Below are 21060 nucleotides of genomic sequence, written 5' to 3' on the forward strand. Positions count from 1 at the left end.
TTGACAGAGATATTATCATTAAAAGATTTAATATTTAAAAAAGAATAAAGCTCACTCATTATATTCAGACTTGTATATGTGTTCAAATATCAAGATCTAGAGAATGATTTTTCAGTAACTGTGAAAGAGAAATAGAACTTAATCTTTGTAATTACTGTATTTACTGCTGATTAAGAACTTATCAAGTTATTCTTCTTCTCTTTCTTCTTATTATTTTTCTTATCATTCTTCTTTTTCTTTTTATCAGAGTGTAAGATGAAATATCTGTTAATAGTATATTCATATCTTCTGCAGTGAGTGTACTTTTATACAGATATACTTTTATTCTTATCTTTATTCTTATCTTTATTCTTTTTCACAGTTACAGAATCAGTCTGAGACTGCTTTTTCTACTTAGTAATGATCTTCTTAAATGTATAATTCATCAGTTACTTCATTAAATCATTGATATTAATATTAACAATGAGTTTCTGATCAGTGAAGAAAAACTCATTTAAATATATTTTAATAAATGATCTTTGATAATCTTGTAGATTGTTAAGAAAAAGATTATAATATATATTCTCAGTACTCTGACAGAGCTTCTTATAATAGATAATAAGATAGTGAAAATATCTCTGAAAAGTAAGATAATCATTCTTCTTAACTTATAATTTTATCAATTTCTTAAAGATATTAACTTGTTCTTCTATCAGTAATATTATATATTTAATATTAATCTTGTCTTACAGAACTGCAGTATTATTAGCTTTCAAGATTTTAATAGTAGTTTAAACATTTTTAATAAGACTTGATAGTATATATTTATATAGAGACTTGAAATGAATTCTTCACTTCTCAGAGTTAATATAATATATAAAAGAAAATTCTCATTGAGTTTTTAATAGAATATCAGTTTCATTAATAACTTTTATATCAGTTAATATATTAATATATCAGACTTTATAATTAGAGTTATTAAATGTAATCACTAATTTAATATCTAGTGTATATTTGACTTTCTTCTAATATTTCTACAACTCATTTCTCATAGTGTCTCTTTATATAGAGACAGATATAGTAAGATATTAAGTGATTTCAGCTGTAGTTATTTAATTCTGTAGTATTATCTATATAAGATTTATAAAATTGTCTGCAGTGTAATAGATAGATTGATTCAAATCATTATTAAAAGTTAGTATTCTGAGAGTGAGAAATGATAAAGAATTCAATGAGTTGAAATGAACAGATTCTATAGATAAATATTAACTCTGCTTTTCTTTATTCTGAAGCTTCTCTATTATCTCATTATTAAATTTCATACTCTGATGAAAACTGATCTCAGTCTTATCTTACAAGTTAGAAGTCTTCTTATAATAAGTGATTATTCTATTAATAAGTTATCTGATAAAGTGTGTGATTCTGAGTCTTAAGCTGAACTCTGAAGTAATAGATATATCACTTATATTAAAATGACTCTGCTTCTTCTAGATGTATAAAAAAAAAAAAAAAAAGTGATATTCTTCACAATGAAGAATATGCTTTCTTAAAAATATAAAGTATATAAATCTGCTAATCAGCAGATTCAGAGAAAATGAAATATCTCTAATAAAAAGTAAGAGTCTTTTCAAAAAAGATAAACTATCTGTGTTAAAAATGTTGATACAATGTTCTAAAAAACATACCATTCAGACTATAACCTGTAGAATAGTTAAAGGTTGTATTGATAGATCTATCTACAAGAACATAATATAGTGGTGGGTCACATGATCTAGTGGGATCGCTAACCGCAACGGCCGTAAGGGCCAACAGTAAGTTACCTAGGGAGGTACCTAGGCTAGTAGGTAGCGTGGCCGAAGTCACATGAGATGACGCAGCACGTGTCCCGCGCTGAGTCTAACTCTACCTCTCAGCCTACCTAGGTAAACTTTTATATATAGACGAGCATGCGACAACCTCGAACCCCTTCTTTACTGCCATACTCTCTCTGCTTTTGATATAACACCTCACTGATTCCTCATATCGTTTTCCAACATGTCCGCCGTCGTACCTCGAAGCTTCCGTCTCCTGGAAGAGCTTGAAAATGGAGAGAAAGGGCGTGGTGCAGGTATGTTCTCCTGTTGGTCTACCAGTTAGAACAATTTCAAGCCCCATGCTAATTATATTCAACTTCTTTCTGAGTAGAAGCATGTTCCTATGGTTTAGCGAATGGAGACGACGTCACAATGACAAATTGGAATGGGACCATTCTAGGACCCCCTCATGTGAGCACAATTCCCCCACCCCAGCAATTGCTTGCAACTCGGCTTAACATCTGGTGAAATAGAGTGTGCATGAGAACCGGATATACAGTGTCAATATCAAATGCGGCGAAAATTACCCCGATTCTCCACCCACGATAAATTTTGTTTCCAAGGTGAACCTTCCGTGTGTCGATCCCCGAAACGGTAAAGTAAGTTGTGATGTCCTATTTGAAAACCAACCAACGTTATGCTAACAGTCAATAGGTCGATCTGACGAAGTTACCCCGCCTTACTGTATGGAAGAGGGAGTTCACGATGGAAACCATTCTGCTGGAGATTAGAAGGCAAGCAATATAAGCAAAGAAATGGCTTTCAGTCTATTTACTAACTAATTCCCTAGATTCATGGCTCAACCGGAAAATAAGAAGATCCCTCAACCTCCTGAAGGATCTAACTTCTAAATGGTTTCTTTTTTCTTGTGGAGATGCCTCCTCATTATGACGTGACGGGGGTATTGCTTTGGCGCTTTTTCCTTTTCTTCTTTTTGCTTTAGGCTCTGAAGCGTTCTACATCTCCTCATTTTAAGGACTTTAGTGTAACTAAGTTGTATGACCGGGCATAAACTTCTAGTTTACAGACTATGAACATGCTATACTTTCCTACCCTACGACCTATAAGCAATTTCCTCATGCAAGTCTCCAGCTTATTCTATACAACTGGGGAATGTTTCAAGCGTACCAATAGTTGGAACTGATATCAAATCATGTGACTATGAATATCTTCATCCGAGTTTCTCGAAACAATTTTAGGAGATATTTAAGTAAAGCCAACGGAGAACTCAGATTTTTCGAATGCCCCGGTTTTTGTTACCAAAGAGCTCGGGCGCCCATAGACTAGCATGTAGGTTCTCCTACAGTGGATATGTGATCGAATGCCCAAACTCATAGCTACTCTAGGTCTTTCGCTCTACCATGCCCTCCTGTCCCAATCCGCCCGCCTGCGTTTAATTAACCTCCAACCTGCGGAAATCCAAGGTTTAATAAAATCAAATTTTCACAAGTATAAAGGCTTGCAAAGTCCCAGCCAGATTGTCAATGCTTTGAAGGCAGGCTACGAGGTTAGCCATCACCAAGGCCTGGTGGAATCTTTCAGACACTAACTTTTAAACTTTTAAACTCACGCAAGGCATTAGACTTGCTCCATTCATGCGCCCAAGCAAACCCAGAAAGTATTGGCCGCCTTGAGTCAATCGTTCAGCGCGCGCTGGATCTCAAAGTCAATATCCACAAATCCCGCGAAATTCAACGTGCCCAACACCGTCCTGAAAACCGCAACACGCGCGCATTAAGGAAAAGAGCAGAAGGCAGAGCAAGGAGACGCCCAGAAGCTCTCCGTCCACACCCGGATACCCAACCGATTTTATCGCGACCAAGGCTACAAATCAATGGGCCCCGCCATGTTCCTGTTCTTGCTACTGCGCGTGGGTTTCCATTCCTTCGGATCAAAAAGCCAGAGCCTCCAAGCTTGAGTCGCGCATTGAGGAGCAAATTAGACTCGCGGTGGAAGAAGATCCTTCAACGGGATAAGTTGGAGGATGATGTTTATCTAGCGCAGCAGGAGGATGAGTGGGATTGTATTGTGGAGCAGCACGATGGGACTCCATGGGCGTTAACCGTTACTGAGTCACTTGATTATACCATAAAAACGATTCAGTATGAGGACGAGAAGACTAAAGAGCTTGCGGAAAAGATGTGGGAGGTCGTGCTGAAGGAGCGGGAACTTGCAGAAAAGGAAAGGGAGGAAATGAGGATGCACCGGTTAGCACAGTCAGAATCTGACATTGGGGCTGCTGAGGTTGGTGGATCCAAGGATGAAGCAAAGGATATCACTGCTGAAGGAAGTGAAGAAGATAGTGCGACTGAGCAAAAAGACAAGCACCCCTAATCGTGATGATAATTGAGTGTGGCTTGAAGCCCAACCTTACAGCAGAATAATCTGACCCGGATATATGGCTCATGGCAAACATCGAATCGATGCTTATAATGAGAAATTCGGTAAAGGCGCAGATGTGCAGTATGCATCGTCGGCTCGTATGAGGCGAAATATGCAAGCGAGGAGTGATACAAGCACGCCAAAGGGCCATCAGGGCAGTAGCATCATCATCAATGCCTGCTGCAAATACCACTCCGCAGCCGAAGAAAGAACATATGTGTGATATTTTCTATTTGTGCTTGAATGACAGGAGATATTTTACTCTTAATATCATGAACTTCCAAGCGCCCGGCAATCAACTCAAAATCCATTATATTTATACGAAAGGAAAGGTATATTAGGAATGAAATGTCACGACACCAATTGTAGCTTTTCCATATCTGTAGGTATGGAATCAACATAGTCTTCATCATAATCCACTTTACCAGCCAGGCCCCTCTCCCAAAGTTCCTTGCCAGTAAGCTTTTTCTCGTCCTTGCCAGCAACCTTCTTCTTCTTCTCATCCGCTTCCTTTTCTTCCTGTTTCCTCCGTTCAAGTTCCTCCATCTCCTTCCGGAACCTATCTCTCCACTCCAAAAACGACTCGCGTGTCACAGCCGTGCCGTGAAATTTGCGATTCTCCTCCTCCTCTGCCTTCGCAGACTCCATTTCCTTTAAGGCTTGAATGGCTGCCTGTCGCTCGGATATAAGAAGCTCGGCACCCTCTTTCAACATATCCACAATAGTAAAAATCATTGCCATTCCCATATTTTCTTCAATGGTGGACTGCAGCGACTCCAGGAGGCGGGCCCGGTCTTCTTGGATATCAAAGTGGGGGTGTTTGGGTGCATTAGGAGGCGCGGAGAGGTCGAGGTCCGGTGCGACATCGGGATATTGTGGTGGATATGAAACTTGCAGGATGAGAACGGGAGGCTCTTGGTCATCGTCCCCTTGGGAGGTAACATCCAAGGTTATCGATATTCGATATGCGGTATCAGATATATCTGTATGATAATATGTTAGTTCCCAGCGCGCCGTGGCAACGGAGGCAAGGCAGGCAGTGGTTGTATTAGAATACCTGTAATTTCATCTGGAAAAATCGACTTGAGGGTCTCCCTCTCTTCTTGCTGATCTTCGATGCCCATAATGCCCTTGCTTCAATGGTGAAGCACGTAGGAGGGAGAGGGGTTAACTAGGCTTGGTCGTTTGATGGTTTGATCCCCTTTTCCGGAATAAATACTTTCAAAGCAATCAAACGCGAGTTTCTAGCGGTGTTAACAAGTAATGTCTCTGCAATGTGCTATTCAAAACGAAATCTGGATTTTTCAGCATGGGCTGAGGGGGTATTTTACCGTTGTTCTTTACCCTGAAGCTCTCACCGCGATGATATTTAATCAAGTTCCGTTTCCACATGCAAACAGAGCAAACTCCAGAAGAAAAGTTGCCAGGAACTGACAAACCCAATTCATCCCAACACCGAGAAATAAAAATCAATTTATTTCAAACAATAATTTCCCTAAGCGTACTTTTCTCCTTTTTACTTATTATTATTTAACTAGAATATAGCCGATATATATCCATATGGCCAAAACGCGACCCTCAAACAAATCTTCGAAGAAAAGAGTAAAATCTGGCCTTGGTGCCAACCGGTCTGCCCCGAGGAAAATGATTGAAGATCCCGCAATTTTCTTCGACCAAGCCACTGTTCTCCTCCAAACGGGGCAGCCGGAGGCCGCTCTTCCTCTTGCGCAACGCGGGTTGGATATCGCTTCAACCGGATCTTCCAATGTGTTATTAGGCCTGAACCTGATCGGCGAAATATATGTTGAGCTGGGAGAGATTGATGCCGCGCGGGAACACTTCATGCGAGCAGTGGCTCTAGATCCGAACGGGGAAATTTCTGAGTCTGAAGGAGGAGGCGCAGAGAAATTCTTATGGCTTGCGCAATTGAACGAGGCCGGTGGCAAGGATAGTGTAAACTGGTTCGAAAAAGGTGTCGCAACTTTGAGACGGAACATACAGTCGTTAGAGCAAAGCAGCAAGACAGACGATGCGTTGGCTGCGCAAGAGAAGAAGAAAAAGCTAGCACATGCTTTATGCGGAGTGGTAGAAATATACATGACCGATCTATCGTGAGTTCGCTGTTTATCCAAATTAATTTTTTTTTAGAAAATGCCGAATGCTGAATCGAAGCTTTTCAATCAGATGGGAAGAGGACGCGGAAGCTCGATGCGAATCGTTGGTTACGGAGGCTCTTTTAGTTGCCCCCGATTCCCCAGAATGCCTACAAACATTGGCTTCGGTTAGAATATCACAGCTCCGACACGATGACGCCCGAGCTGCGTTGTCGAGAAGCCTTGAGTTATGGAAAGATCTACCTCCAGAAAGTCCCTTGGTGCCAGACTTTCCCACACGGATAAGCCTTTCTAGACTATTGATGGAAGCCCAGATGGAAATTGAGGCGCTCGAAGTGCTAGAAAGAATGGCCCTTGAAGACGACCATAGCGTTGAGATGTGGTATTTGGGAGGATGGTGTCTATATTTGCTAGGAAAGGGCGAAAAGCTTCCCCCCAATAAGAGCGACCTATCAGAATCTGAACTACGACAGGCTACATTACGCTCCAGCCGAAGTTGGCTAAAACAGAGTTTGAAACTTTACGAGCTAGTAGAATATGAGGATGTGAAGCTAAAGGAACACGCTGAGGAACTCGTCCAAGATCTCCAAACCCAGCTGGGCGATGTTAGTGACAGCGATGATGGCGAAGACGTGGGCGGAGAGTGGGAAGACGAAGGTGACGGTTCAGATGATGACGATGATAATGTCCAGGGCGAAGATCACAAAATGACAGATTCATGAATCCCCACCAAAGAGAAAGGAGTAAATAGAAAGGAGAAGAAAGGATCCTGTAATGTCTTCCATGTCCACATTTTCATGATACCAATTACAGCAGAAATAATGGACCAGGTCACATTTCCGCCTGGTTAGGGGAATAGAAAATACTAGATACAGAAAAATACAAACTAGACTACCTTCATGAGAAATTAAATCATGCCCTCATGAGCACTTTAATCATCATGATGTATGGTATTAACATAATAGTTTTTTATATCCATACCATACCTAGGATATATTTGAACGCTCGGGATTTGCCCCTTTGTTCGTGGCCTTTAGGGGCGATGGAGCCGGATTATCATAAACCTCCGAGCCTCGGAGATATTATTAATACCTCGCGCCTAGCTGCCGCGTGCCAAACTGCGAGACCAGGGCCTTTTTCCCGACACCTAATCGCTAACAACCTTCTACCAATGTAAGCTACCGGAGCGGAGCTTACTACTGGTTGGGTCTTGTCCTTCGTCCCGAGATGGATGTCGCGCCAGTGCTACCGAACGAGGAGCTTTCTTTGAAATCTGCAGTAGTGAAGGTGGTCGACGTAGCCACAGAGGACGGAGTGATATCAGCAGGCGCCCCTGACGCCAGCGAGGACGTGTCACAGCCCGAGTTCGACACGGAGGACGGCGATTCTTATGCCTCAGGGGACTCTGACGACTCCGAAGATAACTGGGAGACTGAGTCGTTTTATGAAGATTCGTTACAGTTTGTCCGCGATGAACAGCTGCGCGATGGTAAGAGAAATGTTCCCCTTGCGCCCCGGCACGCGTCCTTTAATCGCCCGTTCATTCAAGAAAAACAAAGCAAATACTGATTAAACGGTACTCCAGTCCCTGATGCGTGCACTCTAGAGGAGGCGGCTGCCTTTCGCAGGCGTCTGCATGAAATCGGAAAGGCTGCTTTCGCGGAAGAGACAATAGGGCGAGGAACCATTACCGCGAAGAAACTCTGCACTGCGTTTGGGATCATGCCGCCCTCGTTTCTTGAAGGCGCACCAGACAGGGCTTATCATCCCTTACTAATTATCGGAATTTCGCGCGAATACTCACGGCGCGTGAAGCTACCACAGTACAATACGATTGATGACGCAGTTGAGCTGCTGAAAAAATCAAAAAACATCATCGTCCTAACTGGAGCAGGTGTAAGCAACTTGGTTATGTTATTCAGGGAAGGAAGAATAAAATAATACTGATATCCAGGCTCCTAGATATCTACCAGTCTCGGTATTCCCGACTTCCGTTCGAAAGATACCGGCTTGTATTCAAAGTTGGAGTATCTGGGTTTGACCGACCCGCAGGAAGTTTTCGATATACGCCTCTTCCACGAGGACCCCAATATCTTCTACTCCATTGCAAAGGACATTCTTCCGACAGAGAAGAAGTTTTCTCCAACGCATGCTTTTATCCGTCTCCTTCAGGATAAAGGGAAACTATTAACGAACTTCACCCAAAATATTGACAACTTGGAAGCAAATGCGGGGATTCTGCCTGAGAATTTAATACAATGTCATGGCTCTTTCGCGACAGCATCCTGCGTCAAGTGCAAGTACCAGGTCCCGGGTGAGCAAATCTTCGAACATGTCCGAAAGGGAGCACTTCCTGAATGTACTGCCTGCAAAAAGCTGCTCGCAGCTCGGCCTTGCGGAATGAAACGAAAGCGCAGCTCAAATGGATCCCAGGCAAAAGATCGTAGAAGAAAGGATTTTGACGACAGCTCGGATGATGAAGACTATGATATTCCCACGCCTGGTGTGATGAAGGTAGGTTCCGTTCACTGCCATAACAACTAAAGTCCATTTTTTCCATTTCCTAACACTCCAGCAAGCCTGATATCACATTCTTCGGTGAAGATCTTCCGAGCGCATTCTCGAAGCGTCTTATTGGTCACGATCGTGATCTAGCGGACCTCGTTATTGTCATTGGAACATCGCTGAAAGTGGCACCAGTTGCCGAAGTTCCAGGCATTCTACCTCGCCATGTTCCTCAAATTTTCATTTCGCGTGATGTAAGTATTTCTGATAAGACAAGCTACCTGCCGCTATAATAAATATCGCGATCAATCTTGCTGACGCGTTCCCGTACCTAATAGCCGGTGTCCCACATTGATTTTGATATTAACATGCTCGGTGAATGCGACGTTGTGGTCTCCGAGCTCTGCCGTCGCGCTGGTTGGGATTTGCAGCATGAAATGATACCCAAAGACCAAACTGTTGAAGTTGCGCTGGATGAAGGCCACGTCTCGCGATACCGGTTCACCGCTGCGACCCCATAGGATGGATCCTTCTTCCTCCTCTTATTTACCTTTCTGTGCATTTCTCCCTTCATTTGATGAATTGTTTTCCCATCGTTTCTTGGACCCCCCCAATCTGTTCTGTTTATTCCCATTATCAGCAATTCCTCAGGATCGTTAGATAGATTTTCCTGTTTTCTTGTTACGTTGTACTTTTGCCACGCTTGATCCCCCCATAACCCTTTTTCGAGTCGATATCCTTTTTTAACCCCCTAGTTTCATTTGCTTCGACCGTGTTCGCTGGTTTCTCATAGACTCCTGCCTCTGTACCAGTACCTCCATGCATTCATTCTTCATTTCGTTCATTTTCTTTTCTTCAGTGGGACTCGGTATGGCTGGCATATTTATTGACTAGATGGATGGGCTTTAATTTTCTTTTGAGTTTTCAGGGTTGAGCTGGGTTGTTTGGATTTGCAGATTACTGGGCGGTTAGGTCAGTTTTCAGTTTTATTTTTCATTCGTACTCACGAACGCGCGAAGAGACGCTAGATCTGGGTTTCATTTTCGTTTATTTTCGTTTCATTTATTCCCTGCTAATGTACATGTACTTACATAAATGCCACTTAAAATCATAGTCCGGAGTATTTTGCTGCAAAATGAGCAGTGCCAGATTGGCAGCTCTAATATTATTCTTGTCCACTGTTTGAGCAATAAGCAGTGCTTTTGATTCCATGTCGCTGCTAGAGCCTACTTAGCGCCCGACTCGACTTAAGCCACCGTAGTAATCTCTACTCCGAGCTGACCCTCAACGGCCTCCGCCCCTTTTGTTTTATATCCTTCCAGCTCCTTATCCCGCTGCGTGTGTCTCTCATTGTCTGGCCGAGGACATGGCATATACCAGACCTACACCAAGGTTCTATTACTGAATTGTATGTATATCCCATCGACGGGAATTTCCAAGCAGAGATCTCATTTTCAAGATTGCCTCTCAAGGCCCAACCACCCAAATTGCTCTGACAACGGCCTTCACCTCCCCTCCCCCCCCCCCCAGCGTCTTGCTCGAGCTCGTGGACGTACGAGCCTTCGGCGGCAAATCTTGTTCCGGAGGGCCTACGGTGCAAAATGCTACTACGTCTAACAATGCGGATCGATCGTGTTTTCCTTCGGGGTTCAATAGGCATGGGAGGGAAACAGCGGACACGGTGTATAGCCTGGGCTACTGTCCCCTGGGATCCACCTCTGCCGATGTGAATATCGAACGATCAGTAACCACTGCGGTGTGTTGCCTCTCATACGTGTGATAGAGAGTATGAGCCATTTTTTCCCCTTTGAAAATACGATTTTGGTAATTTATTGACCCTCGCTTTTAATAGGGATTACGAGTACATGACTGCGCTCATGGAAAACGGCACGGCAATATACGCCGGATGCACAAGGCACAAACTGTTTACAGGCACCACAATCGTCACCGTTCGCCAAAAGACAGCAGACTCAAGCACGCAGGTCACAGGGCCTATCACCATGTTGGCGCAACCCATCACGATACAACTCCACTCCTCAGACTCTAGCCTATTCGTCACCGCGGCTACTGCTACATCTGCATCTTCGTCTTCTATTTCTTCTTTTTCTTCTTCCGCGCAGCCCTCTTCAACCGCATCGCAGGTCTCGGAGACCGGCTCAGGTGCCCCAACAAGCTCTCCGCAATCTAGATCTACGGTTTATCCAGGGGGGCTTGACTCGGGGTGGGCGGCATTGCCATATTTGCTGCGATCGGGCTTTGGCACTAGCGGCGACGCAAGGCGAGCAAGAATGATGTAGCCGTTTTCAACAATCATCCATACCAAAGAGGGGCAATACAAATCCCCGTCTTTTTGGTCAGGGAATAGAAATGTACCATCAAGTGAATTGGCTGCGACTAAACATGGATGAAGGCTTTTTGTTCACCCTGTTGATTCTTTACTTTCTATATACCCTTTCTTCCTTCTCAGTATTTCCTTCATTTCATTTTGTCATGACAGCCATTCTCGAGAATATTCTTCTCTGTCGCACTCTTTGACTTTGGCCAGATTTGTTCTCTCTAGCTATATACTTGTACATACATGCGCCTTGTTCATACCTGCCTGGTGTACGGAGTACATGTATGTATATTTAATTTCTTCAATAATATAAGTTTTGGTACGATATATTGTAGCTACCCCGTCTATCAATCTTATCTTTGTCTAAGCGTGTTAGAGAAAACTCTATACTCCAATACGAGACTTGGTCTTTAGCAGAAGTTAAGAGCTGAATGATAGTTAAATGCACCCATTTACCCCTATTTTCTCACGCCTTTTTCTCAAAATAATACTCTCTCTATATTCTTTCTATGTTTTCTTCAAGTTAATGAAACTTCTCGTATTATTCTCTTATAATATTGAGTGGAATCATATACAATAAGCACTGCATAAACCAAACTGCTTTGGGACTAGTGTAATTGACTCTCCTTGGTTCCAGTGTAAATGTGGAGCCTGTTCCACAGCTGGCTCGCATAAAAAGCTTAATGATTATTATTATTATTAGGCGCGCGTCACACTCCGTTAAAAGAGCACTCTTATTCAACCCCCTTTTATTCCATTTTTCTTTGTTCTTTTTCTTTTTTTCCCCCTAAAAAATTCCCCCCTAGTGTTTCCATGTCCCAAAGCTGACCTAAACCGGGTGATGTTAGAAAAAAATATTCGACCAAAAGGTGCTGGTGCATAATTTCACACGGTAAGGTAGAGTGACAAAACCTTACAGACAACGTACATGTATGTACTATACATACATACATGTGAAACATTTTCCAGCGGTAACGATATTAGCTTGTAAGGCTATAGCGTACAATGTCCATACGTACCTAAGCGTAACTCAAAGTCTTTTGTTTCAGCTTGACCGAACTGAAATAATTGGCTGGTGATCAAGCACTTGACGTCGATATTTACCCCAACCCATGATGTTGATGAGCCGATCCCACCGGGTGTAGGGAGGATTTTAAACCCGTTCACCTTCGCAGAATGGTGATTTCTTTATTTATGGATTGTTTTCAAACCCACGTTTGGAGGATTTCTCTAATATTATTATTTTTTTTATATTTTTGACATACTGCGCACTTACGCACTGCGCAGACGTCCCTGTCTGGCCAGCCACCAAGCAAGAGCGAAAAGTGATGGCACATCCTCAACAAATTCGGCGATGGCGACTGCATTATCATACTCAAAGCCTGCACACTGGGCTAAAACTTGGCCTACGTGTAGCTCTGGTCTTTTTTGCCTTTTTTTGGTTGTTCAAATTATTTTTGAACTATCGTGTGATGTGTTCATTTCATTCCTTTTAATTATTGCATCCTAGAGAGGGAGGGGGGAGAGACTTGTATATCCATTGGGATAGGACTGACTAGAACTCATAGGGAGCCCCGTTAAGTATCAAGCCATAGCGAACCCCGTTAAGTATCAAGCCATAGCAAGCCCCGTTAAGCATCATGTCCAACCAAAAGTTGGTAAAGTGACAATGCTATGGGGAAACAACCCGGTCTACGAGAGGGCGTTAAAGACGCATGAAGAACACAGCCGCCGATTAGGATATCCTCTATTTAAACTACAGGCTCCAGTTCTTGATGGTTTTTGGAACAAAATGGCCATCATTCTATCAGTTCTACTACAGGAGTTACAAAAGCCTGTGGATGATCGACTGGAGTGGCTGCTGTGAGTTTGCGACCCCCTGTTTGTTCCCATCAAGAACCGGTGTTCTTATTTGCAAATGATTGATAATTGACCCCCAGCTACTTCGATGCCGACACTGTACTCATGAATCCCAACATGCCACTGGAGACCTTCTTACCTCCGCCGCATTTGCCGCACGTCCATCTTCTTCTCTCCAAGGATTGGAACGGAATGAACAGCGGTGTCTTTCTGATCCGCGTACACCCATGGTCTGTGCAATTGCTTACCGCCACAACCGCCTACCCAATCTACAACCCAAACGTCGAACTCCGCTGGTTTGACCAGTCAGCAATGGGTAACCTTATAAAGGAGAATGATTACTTCCGCCGATCCACTGTATACTGTCCGCTGCGCTGGTTCAATGCCTACATGAGAGCACCAAACGGACTAGACCTGAATCCAGACTCCCCTTCACATCTCCAGGTACATCCTGGCGATCTCCTGGTTCATTTTCCGGGGACTCCCAAAGAGAAACTGGATGAGACTTTGGGGCCATATATGGCTATAGCGGAATCGCATCGAGCGGAGTGGGAGCAGCCGTTGGAGAATACAGGATACATAAAAGAGACAGAGTCATTCTGGGAGGGCATAGATCCCCCCGATTGATCAAGTACCATCACTTTTGATTTAGCTGCAGCTCTGGCCAGGCTATATATTTATAATAACAGTTTGATCTTGTCTTTTCTTGTGTTAACTCAATTCCTCCAGTGCCTGCACCCTCTACTCTACTGTGCTACTATTAATCAGACACAACAGGTATCTTTTACTAAGCTCATAGAGAATGACGGAATTTTGAAAGTGAAAAATGTAAATGATATCCACATTATTCAGTTTATTAAATTATGCTGCCATTATTAACTTATTTCATAGAAAAACATCTTTATAATAAATTGAACTCTGAAATTTTAAAATATCAGAAAAGTCTTATAAGATCTGCAGAGCTAGATATAGCGAAGCTGTTGACATAAGGAATGGTTCAACCCCAGATAGTTCTGGTGGTGATTGAGCTCTTTTTGCATCGGGGCGCATCCGGAAAAATGGAAAATCCGGAAGCTGTGTGAGTATTAGATCCCTCCTCCCGTTATCCCATCACCCGTCGACAAACGCCTATGGATCCTTCCATCCATCGACCTTCCAAAACTCCCAGTCCCTTATTCATTAAGTTATTCAGGTTTAAATAGTATTGACTTACTATACATTATCTTGTCAAGGCACTACGGATCGTACTGTACGTATAATTATTAACCCTCACGGTACGTTTGTGTTCGTGTATATATCGCTTGTATCCCACCCCATGAACGCCATTAAAAGAAAAGTTTAATCGTAAAAAAACCTCTAGGATAAAGTTTTCGTGTCAGTGCTGCTTCTCTCTATCCTCCTCTCTTCACCCTCATGAGATACTTTCCGCCTCACATCCATACTCTCCCGTTTGCTAGCCTTCCTTCTCCGTTTATCCACCTTCTTCATCGCCTCTTGTGTCAACTCTTGCCGGAACATTCTCTCAATAACTTCCTTCTTGCGCGACTTACGGTCCCCAATCCAAATCAAAACACCACCCATGATGTTGCATGTAAGTGAGCAGCAGAGAAGTACAGTCGTAAGGGCGGACGGGCGAACTTCGTAATGGATAGCCCACGTGCATGTGCCCAATGCTATCTGGAAGATGGAGTGGAAGTCCAGCAGCACGATGATAGCAATCAGGAGGCGGAGGGGGAAGGCTGTGTGGGTGCTTGTTTCATGCGGTTTGTAAAATGTGTGTGATCTCGAGAGCTTCTTTTGATGGTGCTCCAGGCGCTTCTGCTGCTTTGCGTTGAGGACTGAGTATTCCTCTGGTTTGATTTCATCGTTGGGGCGTCCGTCACTAAGATTATCCACGGTATTTATTTCGGTATCGATGTGTTGGTTGGTGTCGTCTATCCTCTCCTTGGGAAGGTCGTTTTTGTTGTGGAGTTTAGGGAGCGCTTTTTCCTTCCGCAGACGCCAGGTCATGTGGGCATAGCGCGCGACAAAAATCATGTGGTATGTGTCAATTGCGCGGAACGGGGCAAGTCCGTCTCCTACTATGGCGAATAAAGCGACGAGAACATTGTCTATGACGTTGATGATATAGAGCTGACGCCCGCCAACATTGATCCACCCTAACTTCACGAATATTGCATTAGGTCAATGTGCTTTATGAAGTTTAAACGTAGAGCGCTCATTGTAATCAGAGAACACACCTATGAGGAACAGGACCCAAGCAAGACCAAAAAGTGTAATTAGTGTCGCATAGAGCGTGACTAGAAACCCAAGAGCTGCATATGAAAATATGTTAGTACTGTGACATGATGGTGCGTAAGGGAGTTAGTTAATGGGTTGACCCACGTTTCCGAACATACTGCCCAAAGCCCTTCATAGATCGTTTGAACTTAGATCGCCGCGAATGAAGCATATGTCTAACATGATCATTGAGTTCCAGCTTATCTGCCTCACTCCAGCCAGGAAGCGTTTCCCCGTCGGGTAAAACTGCGAAACAAAGGTCATCAATAACTGTTGAGCTGGAGCTCTGTAGACGAAATCGTTCTGATATATCTTTCTCTTCCCCTGCCAGGCTTTCGCGATCACCCTCAGGCTCCTCCGGCTGGGAGGCCTCTTCAATTCTAGGAGTCAATTGGTACGACGGTCTACGATTTAAAAGCCGCCCAAGATCAGGTACGAAGAGGGAATTTTGAACATTTGTAAGGGTAGTCAGGGTCGATATTTCAGGGTCTGTTTGCCACATCAAGCCAGTCAGTTTTGGGTTCCAACAAAACTCCGCGGAATAGGGAATTTCATACCAACAACGTCGAGAAGATCAACCACTCGGTCAGTCATTGCACCTACTTCATGTCCACTGACTGTGGCAGCACGCGTCAAACCTAGTGACGATATTGCAAAAGCACTCGTCCGCCACAGTCTCCCTAAATTACCAGGACGTGGAGGCGAGCTTCCACTCTCTTGTGGGACAATCTCCTCATATGAAGGCTCCTCTACTAACGAAGGCATTCGTGTTAAATCCCTTGTTGCCGCAGCAGGACCTATATCAGCGCCGTGGTTGGCAAATGGCCCAACCCATTGGGGATCCGAGCTACTTCTACGCCGGTTCGCAATCTCAGACACATTTGTCTTGTTGTCGCGCTGTCGGTTGGTTCGAAGCGTCGCTGTTTGTGTAGGATTGGAGGGAAAGCGTAGGACTCGTATACTCGGCCTCTGTGAACGCCCTGTAAGAGACCCATCTCTATTGCGGTTTGACGATCCATTGCCCGGCGATGGCGATGGGTTGGATGCAGGAGGGGGGGCGGCCTCCGAAGGCTCAATGAGATCCATTAAATCTGTGAGAGACGTGTTGGGAGATGTATCGTCATTTCTACCATGAAAACAGGACGAAGACGGCATACCTTATAGAAACAATATGAAGGTTTCGTAGTCGCCAAAGTCTCTTCCAAAGGTTCTTCAACAAGCGGACGAAAAAGATGAAAATCGCCGAGCATTGACGTCACTTCTGACAAATGCAGCCTCACGTCATCGCGCTGCAGAGCGAGACCGCTAACACCACGCCAAAACCCCACCAGTCTGTCTCCTCACGCAGTTTATCATTGGGGTAAAGTACACCTTGCAGTTTATTATTATTGGAGTCAAATACTACTGACAAGGTTTGGTGCCGTGTTGCCTAGTTCAAGAGAGCCTTAAATACGCGCGATCCGGATCGCACAGTCAGGTTACAGCCCAAACTGTAGCTGAGCATGTACGCGCCTCAACATCATGGAGTTTTGTCGTCTTTCTAATAATGAATGTCAAATGGCGCATGACAGCCCTTTCCGAATCGAAAACAGAAATTTTCACCGCCAGAACCTGGATCCGGGGCCCTGGGGTGGGGGATTTCCATACCTGCTATGGGTTCTCTGATCGGCTTTATCGGATGGCCGTCTTTAGTTACTCAGAAAGTTGCAATGCGGAGATACCCAAGGGCTCATTGCAGATACGCTCTTTGACTCCTGCGCAAGACACTGGCTCCTATCAATTTAAAATGTGGGCTCATCAAGTTTCCAGATCGCAAGGCTACTGGTCGCTTGGCAGCTCACAATATCAAATCAGAAATGCGCGCTAAAACATGTCAACAATGTTATATTTAACCACGTTGACTACAGATGTATGTACATTGCCGAGAATTGTGCTGGACACTCCTCGACCTTTTGATGAATCGCCCCAATACTAATACTTCGTTTCAAACCGATTTCCAGGCCTATCTTTGTCCACCTCTCCATGTTTCAGGAACCGTTTAATACCACCAGAGAGATCACCACCTGGGGCGTGACGTGATGACAAGGCTCAATTTACTCGAGATCACTTTGAACTGCGATGCCATGCATGAAATCAGGCTCCGTGGCCAAAGCTGTTGTAGTGCGTGTCATCTGGAACTCGACAGGATTCCTCTTTCCTGTCGCATGATTAGTGCTTTATACTCTTTATGGATGCCCGACGCGGCTCTTCCTAGTTCTGCATCTGCCTCTGTCGGTAGCTGTATAGCCTCGTTGGGGCTCATCCATTCAACAAACCCGGAGATGACTTTAGGCTTAATTGAAGACAATTTAATTTGAACCATTTCTTTCTGCATCCACCAACAAGCCCAAGCGGCGATGCAATGCTGCGAATCCTATTGCACTGGAAAGGGACATACATATATCTTCCTTGACTGCAAATCCTCAGCGATCCTCAGTGGCGTCTTTGACTCGAAATTTTCTTAATCACTTGAGTTTCCGCGTCCCAAATGAGGATGTTACATGTGGTTCCAATTAAGGATCGAATGCCCCCACATACGAGAGAGTCATAAAGCGCTCGACGACGGTATCTATAAACTCTTCGTTCCGACGGTATATCTTAGCCACCTTTCTCATGGCAACTTCACTTTACATGTTTATCAACAGCCAAATTTACTCTTTATCAAAATCGCCATCAGCTACAAACAACAGCCTCTCTAGCCCGTCATGACAGATTTCGCAGTATGGAGCCCTATTGTGTCATTCCTCACCCTAATCCAGTATATAAATGGGTTGGCTGGTGCAGCAGGAGAAATGCGAACCGCCGATGACATTATAAATTGCACGTCCGACCTACTTATCGGCGTCAAATATGATTTCGAAAATTTTAGAAACTATCTACCAAGTTCGCGCAGAAGATACACCGAACGCCAGATTGACCGCACCGACAAAGAGCTCAAAAAGGCGCAACAAATCATCGCTGGCAGCAAGGACAAAAATGCGGCCAAGCGCCGAATCAACGACATCTGTTGGGTCCTAAAAACTAAAGCAGAGTTACAGACGTGCTTAACTGCGCTTCGTCTATATCATATCACACTATCACAGATACGCTCGGAATTGGCCTTCTTGGAGAGCACAATTCCCTGGACCTCGAATCGTTTGTGCCTGGAACTGCGAACATTTTCAAACCCACGTTTAGGACCACCGGTCGATATGAACAAGGAACCCAGGGTGTTAACCTGGGCTGAAGGTTCGAGCATACTTTTCAATACTTCACCTCAGACCCTTGACAAAGCTAATTAGAGATATGTTAGGCGAACGCTCAAATGGCAGCCAGCACTCACTCCCGACATCGCAGCCTCGGCACCGGTTTCTTACAATGTCTTCGTTACCCTACGCGGACGACCGCTTTGCAATCTCCCCACGTTACTCGGATCCAGAAGATTTGGGCTTGTGGCTTCTCCAGCAACGCTGTGACGTTGACCGTGTGCGAGATTAGAAGTGTTGTTCATCTCACGGTGCCTCATTTCTCGAATATTTATCTTTCTTCTCCAATATTTATGTGGGTCTCGCTATGCTCATGCGTTATAAATGCTGCGTTTTCTGACGAAATTATGTTTCCGGGAACGAATATTGTTTTGATATAAATATGTTCTGTTCATATATTAATCATTGAAAATAAAATATCATCGTAATTCGGTCCGAGGCTAATTATTTTGGACAAGTGTAGGAGGATTTCCTACTATTGAAGAGAAGATTAATAGACTAAAATTTGGTATCTGAAACGAAGCAGGGAAAAATACATCCAATTGGCTTTTCGAAGACGCAGCCAGGCAACTAGGCGACGAGAAAACTGAGATTTCCGAAGTGAAAAAATTTATATATCCAGCGTTGCCTGCATAAATTCTGCGTGGCCCCGCATCACGCTGGGAAACACGATATCAACCCCTCCACGCCAACTAAACTCCCAGCTTTCTGGGTGCCTGTCCATCATGCTCCCTATCATACTCGCCGTTCTACACAATATGAGAAGGTGTTCACCTCGCTTTTGGCTGGTCGCATCATTAGCGTACTTTTCGAGGGCGCTGGCTAGGTTCATGGCAACGCTGTTCTCTACTAAATGTTTAAGTGACAATTCCAAAGTGAGGGGACCGTTGAATATGAAAAGGGATATTGCAAAAAGGAATAAATGGGCTCTACTTTACCATTCGAACGCTTCTCTATAACATTGGAAATGATCGTTCGCGCAATATATCTGGATATCGATGCCCCGCTCTCGTCGCATTGTGTGCGATAAAAATTGATCGCGTGCTGATCAATGAACAGCCGAAACGAATTGATCTCTTCCCGAATCGCGCTATCCTCTGGCGGTTGGCCATCATGGATTGTCCCCAGTGCTGTGGGATGACGGCGACGGGTGCCTGTTCTCGATGGCCGCGTCCTCGCTCCAGTATGAAGATGTGTCCTCGAACTTGTCGACTGCGAATGCGTCCTTGGCTGAGAGCTTGAGTGCGGTTTTGGAACTGCAGATAGAGGTTGGGTCCGATTTCTCGCCCCGGTGCCTGTGGCAAGCCTTCTTTGGGACTGCGTTCGATGTGAATTTGGACGAGTTGCCGGACGGGGTTTGTTATAACTGGTACCGGGAGGATCGTTGTCGCGTTGAACCTTGCTGGAACCACATCCCATAATACCTGCATTGTTTGCACTAAAAAATGATTATGCCTCAGAAGTACAGTACATTCATTCTATGATCGCAAGAGAGAATTTTGTAATGTCGTGGCCTAGGAAAATGAGCTTCTTGTTTTGTGCACCCCGGGTCGGCAATGTTGTTTAACGGCAAACCCCCAGGCAAGGCCCATGTTTCAACCGGCACGGAGCTATTGATGACATTAAACTACCACGTCATCCTTTAAGTCTTCAAAGCTATAATACCCAGGCGCTGGGCAGTTCCTTTGTTGGGAAAAATCCTGAGTTAGCTGCCCACCAACATGGTGGTGGTGCTTCGGTAAATAGCTAGCTTCTGACGAATATTAAACAAAGCTTAGCTTTTTTTTATTTTTTTTATTTTTTTAAATTTATTTTTTTAAGATGGACAACTCTGTGCTCAATTCTCGGGGTCACCCATTTCTCCCTACAAATTTGATGCATATTTGCAAAATGACACATGTTTTGCATGCTGGGTTATTTGTTGAATAAAGGGACAGAAAGCCCGAAAACCCAACTATTTTATCACCCCTGCTTGCAAATGTGGCAGAAATGAAAAATTAATTTTGCAGATTAACTTACAGATTAATAAATAACTAGTTACGGGCTTCATCCAGGCGCAAACATCCACAGGCATTTCTATCCTGAAAACGCCAGCCTCACCATCTCTTCATTTTCGCGCTTACTGCGGCTGGAAGTGTAATAATAATGAAGGCTTCTCAACAGTCAACTTGTGCCATCGCTGTTCACCTTCTCAACAAGGCCCGGGCAAAAAATATTTGATAACTCAACATTTATCTCAGTTAACCCGAGAGATATTTGACATCATCCTCAAACAGGAATTGATCTCATCACAAAAACCTCCCAATTATATTTTATACTCGCTGGAGATTATCATGAGACCCACTTCAAACCTTAATCACCTGTGGAAAAAAATTACATTGTTATATATAATTTTGATATTCTATCATTATGACTATTTGAGCAACGTGGAAAAAAGTCATTTGCATCATCGGCCGAGGAATCGGGTT

The 21060-nt window shown here is 44.0% G+C and overlaps 11 protein-coding genes across 14 annotated transcripts; 8 read left to right on the forward strand and 3 right to left on the reverse strand.

Moving 5' to 3' along the window:
- Positions 1 to 2013: 2013 nt before the first annotated feature.
- BDBG_05880 (ubiquitin-conjugating enzyme variant MMS2) lies at positions 2014 to 2579 on the forward strand (the record flags this gene model as incomplete). The annotated part of the gene is made up of 4 exons (XM_031722343.1): positions 2014 to 2086; positions 2164 to 2243; positions 2306 to 2431; positions 2487 to 2579. 4 exons carry the CDS (start codon positions 2014 to 2016, stop codon positions 2577 to 2579), a joined length of 372 nt encoding a protein of 123 aa, XP_031579213.1.
- A 319-nt stretch (positions 2580 to 2898) lies between these two features.
- Positions 2899 to 5621, reverse strand: BDBG_05882 (RWD domain-containing protein). The gene is made up of 2 exons (XM_002623662.2): positions 5272 to 5621; positions 2899 to 5197 (listed from the first exon to the last, which is right to left on the reverse strand). Exons 1-2 carry the CDS (start codon positions 5336 to 5338, stop codon positions 4566 to 4568), a joined length of 699 nt encoding a protein of 232 aa, XP_002623708.1. The 5' UTR covers positions 5339 to 5621; the 3' UTR covers positions 2899 to 4565.
- Positions 3074 to 4166, forward strand: BDBG_05881 (DNA repair protein; the record flags this gene model as incomplete). The annotated part of the gene is made up of 3 exons (XM_002623661.2): positions 3074 to 3122; positions 3179 to 3339; positions 3408 to 4166. The coding sequence occupies 3 exons, from the start codon at positions 3074 to 3076 to the stop codon at positions 4164 to 4166; spliced, it is 969 nt and encodes a 322-aa protein (XP_002623707.2).
- On the forward strand, positions 5367 to 7369 carry BDBG_05883 (NAD-dependent histone deacetylase SIR2). The gene is made up of 2 exons (XM_031722344.1): positions 5367 to 6325; positions 6399 to 7369. The coding sequence occupies exons 1-2, from the start codon at positions 5775 to 5777 to the stop codon at positions 7048 to 7050; spliced, it is 1203 nt and encodes a 400-aa protein (XP_031579214.1). The 5' UTR covers positions 5367 to 5774; the 3' UTR covers positions 7051 to 7369.
- Positions 7370 to 7555: 186 nt separating this feature from the next.
- On the forward strand, positions 7556 to 9354 carry BDBG_05884 (NAD-dependent histone deacetylase SIR2; the record flags this gene model as incomplete). The annotated part of the gene is made up of 5 exons (XM_002623664.1): positions 7556 to 7817; positions 7914 to 8224; positions 8291 to 8842; positions 8908 to 9087; positions 9172 to 9354. The coding sequence occupies 5 exons, from the start codon at positions 7556 to 7558 to the stop codon at positions 9352 to 9354; spliced, it is 1488 nt and encodes a 495-aa protein (XP_002623710.1).
- Positions 9355 to 10434: 1080 nt separating this feature from the next.
- BDBG_05885 (uncharacterized protein) lies at positions 10435 to 11130 on the forward strand (the record flags this gene model as incomplete). Its single annotated transcript, XM_002623665.2, has 2 exons — positions 10435 to 10559; positions 10686 to 11130. 2 exons carry the CDS (start codon positions 10435 to 10437, stop codon positions 11128 to 11130), a joined length of 570 nt encoding a protein of 189 aa, XP_002623711.2.
- A 795-nt stretch (positions 11131 to 11925) lies between these two features.
- Positions 11926 to 15469, forward strand: BDBG_05886 (galactosyl transferase GMA12/MNN10 family protein). 3 transcript variants are annotated; one of them, XM_002623666.2, is made up of 4 exons: positions 11926 to 12644; positions 12737 to 13031; positions 13109 to 14302; positions 14389 to 15469. In XM_002623666.2, the coding sequence occupies exons 1-3, from the start codon at positions 12497 to 12499 to the stop codon at positions 13653 to 13655; spliced, it is 990 nt and encodes a 329-aa protein (XP_002623712.2). In that variant the 5' UTR covers positions 11926 to 12496; the 3' UTR covers positions 13656 to 14302; positions 14389 to 15469. The 3 variants fall into 3 exon arrangements, with proteins under 3 accessions (XP_002623712.2, XP_031579215.1, XP_031579216.1); XM_031722345.1 differs by having other exon boundaries at positions 11926 to 12642; XM_031722346.1 differs by lacking the exon at positions 14389 to 15469 and having other exon boundaries at positions 11926 to 13031; positions 13109 to 13950.
- Positions 13887 to 16952, reverse strand: BDBG_05887 (uncharacterized protein). The gene is made up of 4 exons (XM_002623667.2): positions 15866 to 16952; positions 15414 to 15797; positions 15269 to 15343; positions 13887 to 15187 (listed from the first exon to the last, which is right to left on the reverse strand). Exons 1-4 carry the CDS (start codon positions 16461 to 16463, stop codon positions 14385 to 14387), a joined length of 1860 nt encoding a protein of 619 aa, XP_002623713.1. The 5' UTR covers positions 16464 to 16952; the 3' UTR covers positions 13887 to 14384.
- BDBG_17330 (uncharacterized protein) lies at positions 16855 to 17175 on the forward strand (the record flags this gene model as incomplete). Its single annotated transcript, XM_031725079.1, has 1 exon — positions 16855 to 17175. One exon carries the CDS (start codon positions 16855 to 16857, stop codon positions 17173 to 17175), a length of 321 nt encoding a protein of 106 aa, XP_031579217.1.
- An 877-nt stretch (positions 17176 to 18052) lies between these two features.
- BDBG_05888 (uncharacterized protein) lies at positions 18053 to 18824 on the forward strand (the record flags this gene model as incomplete). The annotated part of the gene is made up of 2 exons (XM_002623668.1): positions 18053 to 18575; positions 18640 to 18824. 2 exons carry the CDS (start codon positions 18053 to 18055, stop codon positions 18822 to 18824), a joined length of 708 nt encoding a protein of 235 aa, XP_002623714.1.
- Positions 18825 to 18976: 152 nt separating this feature from the next.
- On the reverse strand, positions 18977 to 20844 carry BDBG_05889. Of its 2 annotated transcripts, none has more exons than XM_031722347.1 (2): positions 20612 to 20844; positions 18977 to 20345 (listed from the first exon to the last, which is right to left on the reverse strand). In XM_031722347.1, the coding sequence occupies exon 2, from the start codon at positions 20009 to 20011 to the stop codon at positions 19442 to 19444; it is 570 nt and encodes a 189-aa protein (XP_031579218.1). In that variant the 5' UTR covers positions 20012 to 20345; positions 20612 to 20844; the 3' UTR covers positions 18977 to 19441. The 2 variants fall into 2 exon arrangements, with proteins under 2 accessions (XP_031579218.1, XP_002623715.2); XM_002623669.2 differs by lacking the exon at positions 20612 to 20844 and having other exon boundaries at positions 18977 to 19438; positions 19531 to 20307.
- Between the last annotated feature and the right edge of the window lie 216 nt (positions 20845 to 21060).

Source organism: Blastomyces gilchristii (assembly GCF_000003855.2).
Source record: "Blastomyces gilchristii SLH14081 genomic scaffold supercont1.12, whole genome shotgun sequence".
Lineage (NCBI taxonomy): Eukaryota > Fungi > Ascomycota > Eurotiomycetes > Onygenales > Ajellomycetaceae > Blastomyces > Blastomyces gilchristii.

Excerpts from the sequence above, each read along its gene's own strand:
- BDBG_05889 (XM_002623669.2), bottom strand. The coding sequence starts at position 20,011 with ATGGGATGTGGTTCCAGCAAGGTTCAACGCGACAACGATCCTCCCGGT. Across the intron at positions 19,439-19,530 it reads TATAGAGAAGCGTTCGAATG|AGAACAGCGTTGCCATGAAC; the intron begins GTAAAGTAGAGC and ends AACATTTAGTAG.
- BDBG_05886 (XM_002623666.2), top strand. The coding sequence starts at position 12,497 with ATGGCACATCCTCAACAAATTCGGCGATGGCGACTGCATTATCATACT. Across the intron at positions 12,645-12,736 it reads TTTGAACTATCGTGTGATGT|GGAGCCCCGTTAAGTATCAA; the intron begins GTTCATTTCATT and ends TAGAACTCATAG. Across the intron at positions 13,032-13,108 it reads GATCGACTGGAGTGGCTGCT|CTACTTCGATGCCGACACTG; the intron begins GTGAGTTTGCGA and ends ATTGACCCCCAG.
- BDBG_05887 (XM_002623667.2), bottom strand. The coding sequence starts at position 16,463 with ATGCCGTCTTCGTCCTGTTTTCATGGTAGAAATGACGATACATCTCCC. Across the intron at positions 15,344-15,413 it reads TGGGCAGTATGTTCGGAAAC|CTCTTGGGTTTCTAGTCACG; the intron begins GTGGGTCAACCC and ends TTTCATATGCAG. Across the intron at positions 15,188-15,268 it reads TTGGGTCCTGTTCCTCATAG|GGTGGATCAATGTTGGCGGG; the intron begins GTGTGTTCTCTG and ends TCGTGAAGTTAG.
- BDBG_05883 (XM_031722344.1), top strand. The coding sequence starts at position 5,775 with ATGGCCAAAACGCGACCCTCAAACAAATCTTCGAAGAAAAGAGTAAAA. Across the intron at positions 6,326-6,398 it reads ATATACATGACCGATCTATC|ATGGGAAGAGGACGCGGAAG; the intron begins GTGAGTTCGCTG and ends CTTTTCAATCAG.
- BDBG_05882 (XM_002623662.2), bottom strand. The coding sequence starts at position 5,338 with ATGGGCATCGAAGATCAGCAAGAAGAGAGGGAGACCCTCAAGTCGATT. Across the intron at positions 5,198-5,271 it reads TTTTCCAGATGAAATTACAG|ATATATCTGATACCGCATAT; the intron begins GTATTCTAATAC and ends ATTATCATACAG.